Raw genomic sequence first — 18,719 nt, forward strand, 5'->3', positions numbered from 1 at the left:
CCTGACTTAAACCCGTCACTACCCCTTCAGCTAGCCTGTGACGCCTCCCCTTACGGAGTAGGGTCTGTCCTTTCTCATGTTTTGCCAGGTGGTGAGGAAAAGCCAGTAGCTTTTGCATCAAGGACATTAAACAAGGCTGAGTCTAACTATGCTCAGCTAGAACGAGAGGCACTGAGCATTGTTTTTGAAGTTCGGAAGTTCCATCAGTACTTGTATGGAAGACTGTTTACACTCCTAACCGACCACAGACCCCTCACAACCATCCTTGGTCCACACACAGGTATACCATCGCTCGCCACTTCCCGACTGCAGCGATGGGCCTTGATGTTGTCAGCACATGCCTATGACATCAGATATCAGAAGGCAGACTCCCATTGCAATGCGGATGGTTTATCTAGATTGCCACTGCCTGTCACAAAGCCGGAGTCTAAAACAGTGGACATCTTCTCCTTCAGGGAGGTAGAAAAAGCACCTGTTTCAGCTGTACACGTTCAAAAGGATACTCGAAATGACCCGGAGTTGTCTGCTGTGATGGACATCATTTTCAAGGGTCGATCGGCTGGTGATGACGCAAACTTTAAGCCTTTCCTTGGAAGGAGGTGGGAGCAGTCTGTCCAGTCTGGGTGTTTGCTGTGGGGGAGGAGGGTCATCATCCCCTTGTCACTTCTCACAAAAGTGCTGCAGCAGCTACATTCTGGACGCAGTGGAGTAGTATGAATGAAAGAAATAGCAAGAATATACTTTTGGTGGCCTAAGACAGATAACCAGATTTAGGAGCTGGCCAAAAGCTGTTCATCATGCCAAAAAGTCAGAAACAACCGTCCCCCCGCATAACTTCACCTCTGGGAGTTCCCACAAGGACCATTGTGCATATTGATTTTGCGGGGCCATGGGAGGGCAAAATGTTCTTTGTTGCTGTTGATGCACACAGTAAATGGCCGGAGGTGGCTATCATGAGATCAACCACTGCAGAGCAAGGTTATAATCGTTAACAAAAACGAACGAAAAAACGAAAGCAAGTTCGCGAAAGGTTGGTATCTCGGGAACACCTTTACACAATCACACATTAAAAAGTGCTATAAAAATATTTTTAATTCTGAATATTATTTTGTCAGTGTGTTAATGTCTATCCGAGAAGCGATTGCACCTTCTTAAGAAAGTTAACTAGTCGCAAGTTTGAGGTAAAATGCACTTGGGTTGTCGATGTCAAAACACTATAAGCTGTGATTCAAATATTAAATAATGTTATGTCATTTTTACTTTTACACTGAATGTTTGCTGCTTCAATCCAGATGAGTAGGCAGAAGGCTATTGTATACATTTTGAATAGGATGTGAAAATTGTACAGCTGTGGTATTTGTATAGAGTGTGAATTCTGTTTAGAAGATGTGTAACGTTAGATTTTTGGTACGGCGTGTGAATTTTGTAAGAGGTAACGTTAACGTTAAAGGAATTTCCATGGGGTGTGAATTTGGTAGGCCTCTAGGGTGTTAATTGTGTATATTTTGTGAAGGCGTGAACCATATTTAATATAATAAATTGTATGATGTTTTTGTTGAGTTATTATTACACAATACTTTTTCTGACCTTTTTGAATCTTGCCCTTATTACAAAAAAGACTAAAACTAATAAAAACTAAACTAAAACTAAGTATTTTCAAAAAATAAAAAATAAACTAAACTAGCAAACCCACTTTAAAAACTAATAAAAAACTAATAAAAAATGCAAAACTATAATAACCTTGCTGCAGACAATCGAGAAGTCAGAGGAAATCTTTAGTTGGTTTGGATCTCCTACACAGCTCGTCTCTGACAAAATTGGCAGTGTATCAAATACTGGTTCTCCCCACTGTATATGGTTGTTCATATATAGTACGTTCTTTGTAAGAGGGGAGGAGAGGAGATGATTCCGTAGTAAGGAAGCACTGGGTTATTCAGGGTAATATAATTAGTCTCTCGACAGTTGTGACCCCTTTTCATTCGCCCTTGGGGACTGAAATAAACCGTTAAGTCTATGTGGGTTATACAGGAAACCTGTGAAGAGGTAAGATATAATAAATGCCTTGGCGCCCCTTCTGTAGAGAGGCATACGCAGGTCTAATGTTTTCCGAAGATTGATCATCTAACTCTGAAATTAGATTTTAAAACAAATATTAATAAATGCCACATGGTGAATAAATATATATTTAAAAGAACAAATTATAATAATAATATACATACCATATTCAAAAGTATCTTCAGCCCATCCTTCATCATTTAACCAGTCTGTCTCTCTGTCCGGCAAAACAGGCAGTAACTGTCGGTACAAGTCTTGTCAATCATCTATCTGAAATCCTGGTGCTGTACAGAATGGCAGTAGATCGTCTTCATCTCTTACACTAAACTCTTACTCGGCTCTGCAGGCTACTTGATGAGATGGTAGATCGTAAGGCCTATAAAGAGGCCAGGATCCCGTGGGGGGGCGTGTCCACTGTGATCGCAATTTTACAGTTTTAATTATACGTAAGTAGTTTTAGCCATTAATTAATTAAAACTTACAGTTAATTATACATAATATTGCTTTACCTACATAGTATCTGGATGGTGATTAATTGCCTTTCTTGATATCCAATACTTCTGCCCGTGAAATCTATCACTCCTGGAAACTGCATTTTTGATAAACCTATTAAAAACAAAAGCAAGACTGTTTTCACCATAGTATTCTGCAAATAAATAGGGTCATAGAAATGTATATATCTATATTTAACTATGCCCTAGGGCTCTAAGGTCTCATTAATATCTATATTTAGCCATGCCTATGGACTCAAAGGTCAAAAAGCTATAAATTAGACACAGGCCTTTGAAGTCAAAGGAATATTCTATAACTCTCTGCCATGTAATTCACATACCTCCAGGGCTGCAATCCACAGGGTGTTGTGGTGTAAATGTGCATCTTTGGGGTGGTAGGGGCCCACGCTGGAACGATTTTCGCTCCTCTGGTGATACACACGTCCGGTTTCAAGATTTTGTGTTTTGCAGGGTAAATGCTTACATTTTCATCCCAAGTTTCAAATTGTTAGTACGTTATCAAATTTACTTGCATGCTTGATGAGCTTATAAGGGACAGCCTCCCAGGTATCTTCAAGTGGTGAACAAGTTCTGGCAAATTTGTCGTGGCTGAAGGACTTCCTGCTGGTGATGCTGTGTGGTGGCCAGTAGCAAAGTACCCCTTTGAGCCACAACCATGGAACTACTGTCACACAGTCATCCTCCTCCGGGAACAAAACTACAGAAAAAGTCATCACCTGAAAGCAATCTTTATAAAAGAGGTTTAAAAAAACGGCAGCATAAGACACACACAGGCTAGCTAAGAACAACGTGGATACAGAAAGACACCTCAGTAACGGAATTGTAACAAGTGCAGGTTTAGCTAGTCTAGCTAAATGTTACTGCCAAGAGTAACATTATCCACATGATGTGGATAATGTTACACAAAGAAACACGATTTAGCTAATGTTACGTATCAGTGATATACACTCACCTAAAGGATTATTAGGAACACCATACTAATACAATGTTTGACCCCCTTTCGCCTTCAGAACTGCCTTAATTCTACATGGCATTGATTCAACAAGGTGCTGAAAGAATTCTTTAGAAATGTTGGCCCATATTGATAGGATAGCATCTTGCAATTGCTGGAGATTTTTGGGATGCACATCCAGGTCAGAAACAAAACTCAGGTAGGCCGTGGCATTTAAACGATGCCCAATTGGCACTAAGGGGCCTAAAGTGTGCCAAAAAAACATCCCCCACACCATTACTCCACCACCAGCAGCCTGCACTGTGGTAACAAGGCATGATGGATCCATGTTCTCATTCTGTTTACGCCAAATTCTGACTCTACCATCTGAATGTCTCAACAGAAATCGAGACTCATCAGATCAGGCAACATTCTTCCAGTCTTCAACTGTCCAATTTTGGTGAGCTTGTGCAAATTGTAGCCTCTTTTTCCTATTTGTAGTGGAGATGAGTGGTACCCGGTGGGGTCTTCTGCTGTTGTAGCCCATCCACCTCAAGGTTGTGGGTGTTGTGGCTTCACAAATGCTTTGCTGCATACCTCAGTTGTAACAAGTGGTTATTTCAGTCAAAGTTGCTCTTCTACCAGCTTGAATCAGTCGGCCCATTCTGCTCTGACCTCTAGCATCATTTTCGCCCACAGGACTGCCGCATACTGGATGTTTTTCCATTTTTACACCATTCTTTCTAAACCCTAGAAATGGCTGTGCGTGAAAATCCCAGTAACTGAGCAGATTGTGATATACTCAGACAGGCCCGCCTGGCACCAACAACCATGCCACGCTCAAAATTGCTTAAATCACCTTTCTTTCCCATTCTGACATTCAGTTTGGAGTTTAGGAGATTGTCTTGACCAGGACCACACCCCTAAATGCATTGAAGCAACTGCCATGTGATTGGTTAATTAGATAATTGCATTAATGAGAAATTTAACAGGTGTTCCTAATAATCCTTTAGGTGAGTGTATGTTACGAGGAATAAGCACATATATAAAATTCTAACTTGTTGATGCAGTAAGAAACACGATTTAGCCATATTGGCTAACAATGTTACCATACCTGTTCAACTGTTGATATGCGAAGAAGCACAAAACATCCAAACTTGAGGATAAACGAAGAAAGAAACAAAAAGTAAGCTAACGAATTTGTGGACACATGTAGAAACAAGAGTAACGGAAGGTATTTCATCTCAGGCCAACGCTGTTTTTTTCAAGCTACGTTTCTGTAACTTGTTTTCCTGCCAATGGAATAGAACTTGCGTTCAGCTACCAGTGATTTTGACTAAAGAATTAGAATGTTAATAGATTATTCCAAACAGTCCTTGTTTAATACAAAAGTAATTACGTTCTTACTCAGTAGCCTAACAACACTTAGTTATTTATAAGAACGCAGAACAGAACTCACCATAGCTATGTATGTAACTCGCCGTTTAATAATTTTCAGTCCGATGTCGAAAACAATCTTGATCTTCGTTTGTTTCAGGAGTTCATCAAATTGTAGTATAACAATGTCATAATCCACATGTTGTCTAATTCAGAGCATATAGCTTTTACCTTACACCAGTGGTTCCCAACTACGGTCCTCAAGTACCCCCAACAGTACACATTTTCATTGTAGCCCCAGCCGAGCACAGCTGATTCAACTTGTCAACTAAGTATCAGGCTCTCATTGAGTTGAATTGGGTGTGCTTGTTCAGGGCTACAACAAAAATTTGTCCTGTTGGGGGTACTCGAGGACCGGAGTTGGGAACCACTGCCTTACACCCTTTGAAAAAGAGTTGTTAGTTTTCCTGAATGAGACTTAAAGTACAAAGTCTATAAAATTATACAGTTTTCACATTACTACAACGTGGGATTCCTAACTTGCAAAATGGGGATTGTCTCACCTTATGTGCAATTCAGATTTGCTACAGCGCCATCTACCGACACGGCGGTGTTTAAACACAGTAAAGAACTGTCCCCCATGAAGCGAGTGAAGTCGAGGCTAGATGAGCCGGTACCATGAAGTGAAAAAGGGCCATTCATTCTGGAAAATAATTATGGTAAGCAACGGCGAGAGACAGCTGTTTCTATGTGTTTACTGTACATGTCTACACCAACTTGCATAAGTCAAAGTATATTTTATTTATAAACTGCCAGTGTTGACCAAAATTCTGTAAACAAATATATTAAAATAAAGTTAATACAAATAATCAGTACAAGAATAAAAGGTGTACAATAGCATCTCTGCTGGCAGAAAATGGCAACACAAGCAGATACAGCAAATCACAGCAAATTTTTTAGGATCTCCCCGTTTTTTTCCAAGTATGCTCTTTACCCTCTCTACCCACATAAGCACCAGGGTTTGCCGGGTCGTAGTAAATACTTTTCATAACCTGTTCAGACATCGTATAGTGTTCGAGCAATAATGAGAATTAATACATGTTTAACATCGTTTTATTTGAGTTTTCGAAATTACACAACCAAGATATTCAGAAAAGTTACACAAACATTCAGATTTCTCATAGTCTTTGTTTATATACATGTTAACATGAGAACTGAAGCTACCCTGGCCTTAGACAACAGACTCTTTGCTTTCATCACACCATGACCCCGCAGCGTCGCATACAACATCCTCATTAAATTTGTCCATGTACTCATCCCTGTTCTCACTCAGTCTCTGTGTGATGTTCGGCTCCAACTTGAGCTCGTGCAGAAAGTTCTCAGCGGCCTCGTGAACATCAGTCATCGGTGTGTGAAAACCAGATGCGTTCAAAGCCTTGACCAACACATGTTTCAGTCGCAGTGTTAAAACTGTCGCCACAATGTCATCATAATGGGCCTCAAAAAAATACTCAGGCGGTTCGAGACATGAATGTCTTGTCTGGCTCGGGTGGTCCACTTCACATCCGATGCATGCTTTGTGTAGAATAACCCCAACAACTTTTCCAGAATCATACCCATTGTTGCTTTGATGATCTTTAAAACTTTTGGTAGAAGGTGTTTGTCCATTTTGTGTTAACTCTAGCATTTGAAATGTATGACAGATTAAGAGGACCTAGCTGATCACCAATCCGGTCAATCCAGTGGTAGCTTCTTGCAGGGTATGCCGGTGGAATCGAGCTGTCTGGGTCAGGGGTTCCGTAGAAGGCTTCAGCGTTGTCATGCCAGGTGTCACACAGCCAGTCCTCAGCCTTGGGTTCTTCAATCACCGCTTGGTTGTATTCTTGAGACATGTTTCGTAAATTCTTCCGACTGCTTGATAGTCTCAGGCAGTCTGTCTGTTTTTATGCTGTGTTGAGGTCGGTGTTAGCTTAAGGCGGGGCTTCAGGGTCTTACGTCAGTCGATCCGCCCGCAGTCACAATCTACCCCGCTGACATTTTCCGGAAATAGCTCCAATCTAACAGAGTCATACTCTTTCAACCCCTTGACAACTTTAAACAGTACATCTACTGTATTATGTGGGCCTTGTTTTGGCCCCAAATAAAACACTTTTCGAAAGGTGCCCCATAATCCGGCATTAAAAACCATTTGATCGGTCACACCAGCCTTAAACACATGGCCTTCGGGTAATTCATAAAATGCAACCTCCGGTAGCTCTGGGTTGAAAATGTATCCACTGATCCGACCATCATCCATTCCCCATTCCTGTGCCAACATATCCTGGTGTAGTTGATGGATTCGGGGCTGGCATGTATCGGTTTCTTCGGGGCTGGCATGTTGATTGCATCTCTGCGGTCCATTTGTAATTTCTTACCAAATCGCTGAGCTGCGTTTAAGATGTTAGCTTTCACCGGTGTTTCACCGAAAACATTGATTGCAGTACAATCCTCCATTTTTGGATTGTGTAGGTAAGTTTGCTAAGGCAAGACTGAATGACCATCACCGATGGTCATTCAAATCACCATTAAATCACCATTCTGACACATTATACCCTACATTAACTACTTACATCCCTTTACTACAGTATAGTCAGATTCAAGCTAGTGAGCAGCAGCAGATGAGTGCTCTCGTGATATTTTGTCTTTTACACAGGTGGAAAGATTTTGGGGACATTTAGCAATATTTCCCAAGTTACTTGTTACTAGGAATCCATTTTTTCTTTAAGAATAAACTGTGTGATATATTAATTTGTTATTTGGGTTTCATAGTGTAATTGGTAAAACTTTGGACTGGCTGATAAATATACCTGTCAATGGCTGGTGAACCAAAAGCAGCCTTTTTTTATAAGATGTTTTAACATTTCGAGTGGATACGTTAGAAAGCAAAATCATCATCACACACAGACTCCTCTTAGTACAGTTGTTGTAGAAAACTCAGGGTAAATCTGCTTTGCATTCTACTATTATGGAAGGTATTTTAGAATGGGTCTGAGGAGGTTTTATGTTTCATTGTGTCAACCACAGTGCTCAACCTGTTAATCTTTCAGACAGCAAACTGTTTTCCAACACCTGGAACATGACCAAATCAGATTTCACAGCCAAAACATGTGGAGGCTTTATACACACACACAGACACACACACACTGCGAGACACAAACAGATTCACATGCTTAAGAGAACAAACACAAGGAAGTCTGTGTTTTGTCTTTGATTAAAGTGATACTCTCAACAAGTCTCAACTAGCCATTTCTGTAATGTAGCAGAACATATTTTCCTCCTGTTCATTATTTTGGAATTATCGTAAACAATAGGGCAGATTGCTGTCTTCGCTACAACTGGCAAACAGTTTTTTACAACAAGTTTACAATTGTTTTCTTAATTCTTCAACTGATTGTAGAGTATAAAAAATAAAACTAGACATTTTAAGAAAAAGACTAAATAAGACTAGACATTTTTATTTGGTACAGAAAGAATTGAACTTTATATTTGGTACAGAAACCTTTGTTTGCAATTACAGAGATCATACGTTTCCTGTAGTTCTTGACCAGGTTTGCACACACTGCAGCAGGGATTTTGGTCCACTCCTCCATACAGACCTTCTCCAGATCCTTCAGGCTTCCAGCTCCCTCCAAAGATTTTCTATTGGGTTCAGGTCTGGAGACTGGCTAGGCCACTCCAGGACCTTGAGATGCTTCTTACGGAGCCACTCCTTAGTTGCCTTGGCTGTGTGTTTCGCGTCGTTGTCATGCTGGAAGACCCAGCCATGACCCATCTTCAATGCTCTTACTGAGGGAAGGAGGTTGTTGGCCAAGATCTCACAATACATGGCCCCATCCCTCCTCCCCTCAATACGATGCAGTCGTCCTGTCCCCTTTGCAGAACAGCATCCCCAAAGAATGATGTTTCCATCTCCATGCTTCACGGTTGGGATGGTGTTCATGGGGTTGTACTCATCCGTCTTCTTCCTCCAAACACGGTGAGTGGAGTTTAGACCAAAAAGCTCTATTTTTGCCTCATCCGATCACATAACCTTCTCCCATTCCTCCTCTGGATCATCCAGTTGGTCATTGGCAAACTTCAGACGGGCCTGGACATGCGCTGGCTTGAGCAGGGGGACCTTGCGTGCGCTGCAGGATTTTAATCCATGACGGCGTAGTGTGTTACTAATTGTTTTCTTTGAGACTGTGGTCCCAGCTCTCATCAGGTCATTGACCAGGTCCTGCCGTGTAGTTCTTGGCTGATCCCTCACCTTCCTCATGATCACTGATGCCCCACGAGGTGAAATCTTGCATGGAGCCCCAGACCGAGGGAGATTGACCGTCATCTTGAACTTCTTCCATTTTCTAATAATTGTGCCAACAGTTGTTGCATTCTCACCAAGCTGCTTGCCTATTCTCCTGTAGCCCATCCCAGCCTTGTTTGATTTAGTGTGTGGACAGGTGTCTTTTATACAGGTAACGAGTTCAAACAGGTGGAGTTAATACAGGTAATGAGTGGAGAGCAGGAGGGCTTCTTAAAGAAAAACTAAAATGTCTGTGAGACCAGGAATTCTTACTGGTTGGTAGGTGATCAAATACTTATGTCATGCAATAAAAAGCAAATTAATTATTTAAAAATCGTCTCTTACTGTTGAGGTGTACCTATGATAAAAATTACAGACCTCTACATGCTTTGTAAGTAGGAAACACTGCAAAATCGGCAGTGTATCAAATACTTGTTCTCCCCACTGTATATATAGGTCCCACAGCTGATAGTGCATGTCAGATTAAAAACCAAGCCATGAGGTCAAAGGAATTATCCATACAGCTCAAAGAAAGATCTGAGCTGTATGAACAATATCTACATACTTATTTTTTTTCATTGAGTGATTATTCAGGCTATCATCACTATATAGAGGAATGACATACTGTTAAAAGGCTTATTCATTTCTGTATTGTAAATTATTCATCAAATTATTTATTTCTGTATTATACAGATCAAGGACACAATATAATTTCCATAATTCTGTTACAAGGAGTACATCCATTTTGTTTACTGTTGTTTAATAAACAAAGACAATTGTCAGAAATCTACTGTTCGTATATTCAAGGGAGAGAGTAATTCAATTATTTATTGCAGCATTCAATAGTCTATTGTTCATGATGTTACAGACTCAATACTTGGTCTTACAAACTCGATATCAAAGAAACTTCCAATCATCCTCTACTTTATAGACATCGCAATCCAGAATACACCACACAGTACTGTAAGCACTTTGACTGAACGTGACTTCCTGTGTATGGATAAACGGATGTTCTGTTGTAAACTAAACATAACAAGCATTCATACATACATAGCATAAATTGCTAACACTTACAGTTCATGTTCAGTTTTGGTGTTAGTTTCAGTAGCCTAGGCTAAATCGTTTACCAATTTATGTAATGTTCTAGCTAACCATTTGACTCGAGTACCAGCCCTCACAGTTAACAGTAGCCTGCTTATTTCAGCCTGTGTCAAGTTTTTGTCAGTTGTGCATGAAAAAAAAGGCCTTTCAGTGTTGTATAACATTACATTATAATTCCTCGATATGGTGTAACTTGTTAAATGCACACACTTGTGCCTTAATATCAATAACACACACTCAATCACACATGTACTCTCACACCCACACTCACGCATAACTTTGACTGTTTTGGAGTACCAGGTCTGTAGTATTCTCTATTTTAGTATTCTCTATTGGAGTTTAAGTAAATGTTCTTAGTACACTATTAATGTGTTTGTGTTCCCTATACCTACATTCTGAGGCTCTCAATAGATTCAGTGGTTGGAGTTGGGTTAATACTCCTTGACATGTTCTGTTGCTACTTACTGATTGTTTCTGGCTACATTTAAAATCAAAACATATTGATCATTTATTAATTGTTGAGGTGCTAAAATGTTTGTTGTCAACTTCCAAATAGGTGTGCAATGATTGATAAATAAATAATTGATTGCTAAATTATTGTACCCTAATTGAAGTAGCTATTTAATAGGATCACGATTTTGCATACCATTGCATGAATGACTGCCTGACGCATAATTTATTATTATATTATGATTAACAATCAAATTATTAATTACTTAAACTATAGTTGTTTTAAATGAAGGTGCTATTAGTTGTCTTCTTATGAATGACTTGTTTGACATTGAGTCAGTGTTGCTGATGTAAAGTAGGCCCTTCATTACCAAACACTAAGTACCTTAATTAGGATACAATTTTGAGTCGTTAGCAAACTGTTGGTTAAACTGTTGGTTACTTAAAAACTACCTATTATCTGGGTGATCACAGGGATATGTGAATATTCGATCTGTTAACTGGTTGCATATGTCATATTTATCTCATGACATTAGGCAGAGAAAAGCTGTTGCTATCAAACATTGTCTGCTTTATCAACTGAGTCAGTGTACTGGTGAAGGGATAGATCAAATATAGATAGATGGAATGTTTGCTAAGTGATTTAATGCTCCCTTGTAAAAGTATTTTTAGTATTTTTAAAATGCAAAAATTCTGTAGTTTCTTTTGATACATGGTGTGGCTGCTGTAATTTGGAGTTTATTTTGATACACTTACAATTAATGTATTTGTTTTTTATAAATACATTTTGATGTATCTCTGCCCATCTCTGCCAAGAGCCCTGCTCGGTTTATACTGTTCAAACTGTTCAAAGCACTGGCCTAAACCATTCAGTAATTTATAGACCAAAAGCACAACTTTAAAATCTATTCTCTAACTGATTGGAGGCTAGTGCAAAGTTTTAATAACCGGAGTGATATACTCTGTTCTCTTGGTCCTGTTTAACATTCTAGCACCAACATTCTGAATGAGCTGCAGCTGTTTATAGTCTTTTTGGGGAGTCCAGTTAAGAGACCATCACAGTAGTCAACCCTACTAAAGATAAAAACATGGATGAGCTTCTCTTGGTCTTTTTGGGACACTAAGCCCTTGATTCTTGGCTATATTTTTAAGATGATAGAATGCTATTTTCGGTGACAGCCTTGATAAGACTGGTGAACGTGAGATCTGAGTCTATCAGAACACAAATATTACGCACTGGGTCCCAGGTTTTTAGGGCTTGAGAATCTAGCTCTTTACTAATACTTGTTCTCTTATTTTTTGTTGCCAAACATGATAACTGATCCCTGGGCAACTCTGCAACTCATAGCCATTCCTATCAGTAATTATTCTTCTGTTTAACTTCGGAATACTTCTTAAAATTGATTATTTTATTTTATGGATTTTTGCAGTTGTTCTGTGGAAAGTTTACACTTACAACTGAATCAATATTTTTTTTGCACATTTTAACATAGAATCTTACATAGGACTTATCGCTAATCAAAAACCCATCAAGCTCTTTTTGTGTTATCCTAGAGCAATACCCTGCACACCCTGTAGTTATCCAACAGCAAGACTGAAGAGCACTAGCATAGAAATATAAGACAAATCACTCAAAGCAGCTCATTGTTTTGGTATAAGTGCCTCAGTGAAGTATTATTTGTCAACAGTCCCCTATTTGAATTCTCAAATCTGGCTCCAAAGGTTTGTCGGCTTTGGCCGACAACACGTCAGGTGATGTTATCAAAGCACACACTTTTGAGTGGGTAATCTATATATTTGTAAAAATACTATCTTGTCAATCTTTTTCCTACAAATGAGCTTGTTCATTAGAATCACAGACAACAGTGAATTCATTTTTGAGCCAATGACATTTTGAACCTGGTTTACTCTTTTACCACGGTCCCTAAATGTGGAAGGGAGCCTGAACGGAGGTACGAATGTGAATGTCTGTTGAATTTCCAAAATAATACTGATTTCACCTCAAATATTACAACAGGCTCTCAAAGGTAAAAATGTATATAGTGTCTAATGTTACATATCGGGATTGCTGGTTACCTCACCCAATTGGCACCAGAGCTGTGAAATGGTGTCAGAAAATCTTATAATTCCAACACTTTGGCAGACGACACGTCCGGTAACATTATGGAAGTACACACTATAATAATTAAATAATTCTTATTCTAAGTCCCTTAATTTTATAAGCCCTTGGTTTTAACAGCAGGGCCATTGTCTGGAATGAATGCATATAACCGGTAGAGACCAAATGCTGGATGTTAATGGGAATTGTGCTAGTACAAAGGGGGTTCGTTTTGGAGTCCCACCGTATATTATCTGTAGTCCATTTAAGTTTCAACTGTATATTGACAATATAAAATCACCATGTGCTTGTTTTTATGCAAATATTTTCGCTCTAATGTTGTCCCATAAGAAAAAGTCTAGGTAGAATAGATATCACTAAATTGCTGTCAGGAAACAAACCTTCTTTGTATCTTGGAAAAATTTCATCCATCTTATTTATTTCAGACAAAATTCCCCCGGTTTTATCAATTTCAATTTATTTTTATTTATACAGGGATCCCCATGGAGACTGAGGTCTCATTTTCATGGTGCCCCGTATTACAAACACAGCAATAAAACCTAAACATATTTAAAACAAAAATACACATTAGCAAAAGAAAAGACAATGCACTGTAAAATGTTCACCCAACAACTATTTAAAATGTGGTCTTCAACTTCAGATCATCCTGAATAGAATTCAAGGGGGCATGGAAGGTAAAATAAGTTTTACCTAGCTCAAAAAAAAAAAAGTTTTACCTAGTGGGCTCGAGTCACCTCCAAAACCACATGTATTTTGATCAATCACCTTCCTCTGTCTAGAGTACATTCCTTAGATTTCCTTAGATTTCCTTAGATTTTCGATTTTGGTGAATTTACTATTTTTTAATAGCTCACTATCCATGTGAGCTAGAGATCTACAAACAAGTGTGGTGTATTCCTTTACCTCCATTCTGAAAGGTACACCTCTTATTCTTTCCAAATTCAGGGACTGTATTTTATTTAAAAATTATTACAACTCTATTACCTAATTAACATTAACACTTTTCAATAGCTTCCCATCCAGATAACATGTACCTCTAAAATCAATTGTATTTTAGTCACTGAACTTCCTAGAGTACACCTGTGATCCTTCAGCCCTCCTCTCATATGTACACGTCTTACCTTTTCCAATTACTCCTCTTTATTTTCAGAAATGCATTAATTTTATTTGTCCATAAATATTTGCCCAGAAATCACCCACACTTTTTTTTATTCTACATATGTCATATTTGTTTTACCTGTCAATGTGAGCATAAGTATTGGGATATTTGGGACACATATGTTCTAATCGATCAGGTCTTTCCTTTTGCATTGATTGTTCACAAATAAAAGAGATGGGAATGTGTATTCTCAGTTCTACCCTAAATAAGAACCATAGCTCAAAGGTAGGACATTCAACAGTTCAACAATTTGGAATGTCCAAAGAAGGAAACCACTGGTGTCTTCTGCAATCAGCAATGACTAGATTGGCCAAGGAAAACAACAGCAGTTGATGGCAGAAAAATTACTAGAGCTGTGAAAAAACAGATTGGAGAGCCTTATGGCCTGAGGGAAAAAACTGTTTTGGATTCAGGAAGTGCAAGCTCTGATGCTCCGGTAACGTCTACCAGACAGCAGCAGTGTGTACAGATCATTGCCTAGGTGGCTGTGATCTTTGATGATGTTCCGTGCTATCCTCAGGCATTGTGTATTGTAGATGCCTTGCACGGTGGGGGGATGGCAGCCAATGACACGCTCCACAGACTTTACCACCCTCTGGAGGGACTTGCGGTCTGCAGCGAAGCAGCTGCTGTACCAGGCAGTAATGCAGCCCGAGAGGAGACACATTTCTTGAGTCTCCTCTGGAAGTATAGTCGTTTTTGGGCAGTTTTCACTGTTGAGTTCGCTTGTCTGGACCAGGTCAGGTCATCCTTGATGAACACACTGAGAAACTTGAATTCGGAGACTCTCCACTTCAGCTCCATCAATGTTTATGGGGGCATGACCCCACCTCTGCTGCTTCCTGAAGTTCATGATCACCTCTTTAGTCTAACAGATGTTTAGAGAGATGTTGTCCTGGCACCGTGTAGCCATGTTCCTTACCTCGTCTCTGTAAGCGGTCTCATCATTGTTGGAGATGAGACCCAGGATGGTAGTTGTGTCCACAAATTTGAGGATAATGTTGGTGCTGTGTGTGGCCACACAGTTGTGCGTGAACAGGGAGTACAGGAGGGGACTGAGTACGCAGCCCTGGGGGGCTCCAGTGCTCAGGGTCAGTGTAGAGGAGGTGAGGTTGCCCATTCTCACCACCTTGAGTCCAGGATCCAATTGCAGAGGGAGTTGTTAAGTCCCAGGGTCCTGATCTTAGGAACAAGCTTGGTGGGCACAATAGTGTTAAATGCAGAGCTCTAGTCCACAAAAAGCATGCTCACATATGTGTTTTCCAGGTGGGAGAGGGCAGTGTGTGTCTCATCAGGGCGATGGCATCATCCGTAGATCTGTGGGGGTGGTATGCAAATTGAAAGGTGTCCAAGGTGTCAACAAGGGTGGAGCAGATGTGAGTTCTAATCAGCTGCTCGAAGGACTTCATGATGGTGGAGGTCAGTGCTACAGGGTGGTAGCCGTTCAGGAAGGTGATGGAAGGTTTCTTCAGTACAGGGACGATGGTGGTCTGTTTGAAACAGGAGGGGACTACAGACAGGGACAGGAAGAGGTTAAATATGGAAGTGAAAACCTCCGCTAGTTGGTCAGCGCACCCCCTGAAGACATTGCTTGGAATGCCATCTGGCCCTGGTGACTTCTGAGGGTAATTTTTTTTTAAACTCTCCTCATGTCAGCCGTGTTTAGGGACAGAGTGTAGTTGTCCTGGTCCTTAGCAAGCAAATGCAAGGCAGGGGAGGGGTTTGTAACCATTCCGTATTTGTGAATAACAATGGTCAAGAGTCTGATCATAGGAAAATTAATTTTGGTGGTATTTTGGTAGAACTTTCTTCATATCTGCTCTGTTAAAATCGCCAACAACAATAGCAGCTTCCTCAGGGTGTGCATCCTCTAGTCCATTTATTACTCCATATAGGACCTCCAGCATGCACGGTTTATCTGCCTGTGGGGGCATATAGACTGCTGTGATAATAGCGGAGCTGAATTTCCATAGAAGTGCTGTATCTTTACAGCCAGTAGCTCTAGGTCTTGTGAACAATGTAGGTAGCACTGCATCATCCGTTCCCCAGCGAGAGTTAACCATAATGCCGACCCCTCCGCCTTTACATTTACCTGACTCTGACGTTCTGTCCTGCCGGTGGATAGAAAAGCCAGCAGACGTGACGCACAAGTCTGGCCCCGAAGGATCCTGTCATGATTCCACAAATGCTAGCACACAGCAGTTTGCAATATCCAGTTGAAAGTTAATCCGTGTGTGTAGTTTTTTTGTAAAACACATATATATGTTAAGAGTTATAATAAGGTAAAAGAAAATGCAGAAATATAGATACATATTTGGAAAAATGAGAGGTGTATCTTTGTAAGGAAAGGTAATGGAACATAGTCATCTTTTCTGTACATCTCTAGCTCATATGGGTTATTGCAGCTGATGACAATGCTAAGGTAATTTAAGTGCTATCTGGGTATTACTTCACATATATATGTCAGTTTCTGGGGATTTTGTGACTTTGGAGGATCAAATATAATGCATGATGTACTGGTGTATATTTCTTTCTATGTCAAGAATAGCCCAGTTAGCTATCATCGTTAAAATAGCTCTTGATCAGTCAAGCCCCTGTTGCGCTTATAATAGGATTGGGCTAAGCACCATGCCAGCACATAGTTCTTTCTTCTATAGGAGGAGGCATTCATTTTCATTATCTCACCACAAATCCTACTATGTACCTCTCGCCCTATGTCTCTCTCTTTAACACTCTCACATGCTCTCAGACCTAGTAGACATTCGTATGCACATTGTGATGGTAATTCCATCAATCGACTCTCTTAAAGGAGTAAGAAACAGAGACAAAATTATCTTGACAGTTTATTCATTATTTGCAAATAAGAGAGACGCGTCAAACGCTTACCAACATAATCGTCCGAGGAGTCTCTGCCGTAAGACATGAACAATCCGTACTTATTTCAAATGTTAGAAAGGGTGTGGTAAGATGTTGCCCATTTGTCTTGTGTAACATTTACCCAAAGGGCGGGCTGTCCCCCCACCTTATTCTTCTCAACTCCTGAGGAGACACAATGTCTGGATAATCAACAGAGACACTAAAGGGATTTATACAGATTTACGAGTAACCCTCTAATCCAACGGTGCCGGTCAAAGATGTCTCCGAGTCAAACACCAGATCCCTCTCGGCATCTTTAACTAGTAACTCATTCATACGTGTATAGGACCAACGTGTATAGGATACATCAGTTCAAGAATTTCCACAACAACATATGCACACTAATTTAATTTATTTTTGTTTATCAATTCAGGTTTTCCAAAATGCACCCCATCAGCCAGCTCTCTCTCCTCATAGCACTGCTGCTTATTGAAGGTAGGTGAACCTTGCTGATGTCAAATATTTTCCTATTACCAATAAACTTTAGGGCAGAAATATATATTTTTGAGGACTTTAGGTTCTCTTTCAAACAGTAGCTTTAATATTTCACTACTGGGACATGCCATCAAAGGCACAGAAAGCACCAATTATGAATGGTGAATAGTTGGGAACATGAATGTGAAATGTAATGATTTTATCTGTTACATTTGGTCAAGAGAGTGGGGCCAGCATAAGGTAGCTGGTAATAATCCTGAGCCAACAAGGTTGAAACACTGTTTGTCTGTACTTGAGCAAGATACCCTAACACCAATAGCCAATCAGGGTGATACCCTAAACACCAGTGCCGACATAACTTTGTTAAAGCTGCACTAGATAGGATTTATTCAGCAAAAAAAAATAATGTAAGTGCTGGTAGAATGTCATTTTATAATTTTTGGAGCATGCCGCTACTTCCTTCTGCGAGGCAGACTTTCCTACTTGGCTTATTTTACCTGTAGGATATTATATTTAGCATGCTGTAAGTGGCGAAGTTTGCTTACTGTAAGGAAATATAACGGCAGCAAGGCTAAGAAGAATGTCGTCGAACTCTGGGTTAGTGCTTTTTTTGGAACAGGAATGTGATTCTCAATCGGGAAATGTTGCAGAATCGATTCTGACAGATGAGTAATTGCAAAAATGCTGCCGTTGTTTTTTTTACTGAAAAAAATCCTACTTAGTGGAGCTTAAAAAAGTTAAAATGTAACCAATAAATGTGTCTAACTACAGTACTGTAGATACAGTGGGGAGAACACGTATTTGATACACTGCCGATTCTGCAGGTTTTCCCACTTACAAAGCATGTAGAAGTCTGTAATTTTTATCATAGGTACTCTTCAGCTGTGAGTGACGGAATCTAAAACAAAAATCCAGAAAGTCACATTGTATGATTTTTAAGTAATTAATTTGCATGTTATTGCATGACATAAGTATTTGATACATCAGAAAAGCAGAACTTAATATTTGGTACAGAAACCTTTGTTTGCAATTACAGAGATCATACGTTTCCTGTAGTTCTTGACCAGGTTTGCACACACTACAGTAGATAGGTTTGGGTCCTAACAGAGGTGGGGGACTCGAGTCACATGACTTGTGACTTGCTTAGGGTGACCAGATGTCCCGAAAAATTCGGGACAGTCCCGAAATCCAAGCAGTTGTCCCGAATCCCGAATCCTGCCCTAATTGTCCCGAAAATTAGAACAAAGTCTCAAAAGCAGACTCTCAAATAATATATATATATTTTTTTTTGACTCTTGATTAGTTCTAGGATGATAGAACATTAAAAACTGTCCATGCATTGA

General features: G+C 39.9%; 1 protein-coding gene across 2 annotated transcripts in view; it reads left to right on the forward strand.

Annotated features, from left to right (window-relative positions):
- Positions 1-18,719, forward strand: part of vwa2 (von Willebrand factor A domain containing 2) — a 119,037-nt gene that overhangs the window by 12,476 nt on the left and 87,842 nt on the right. For both annotated transcript variants that reach the window (XM_020046903.3, XM_013131977.3), the window contains exon 2: positions 17,315-17,376. In XM_020046903.3, the coding sequence (XP_019902462.2) occupies positions 17,325-17,376 (52 nt within the window). In that variant the 5' untranslated portion in view covers positions 17,315-17,324. The remainder of the gene's footprint in view (positions 1-17,314; positions 17,377-18,719) is intronic.

The sequence above is a fragment of the Esox lucius genome, chromosome 5 (assembly GCF_011004845.1).
Source record: "Esox lucius isolate fEsoLuc1 chromosome 5, fEsoLuc1.pri, whole genome shotgun sequence".
Lineage (NCBI taxonomy): Eukaryota > Metazoa > Chordata > Actinopteri > Esociformes > Esocidae > Esox > Esox lucius.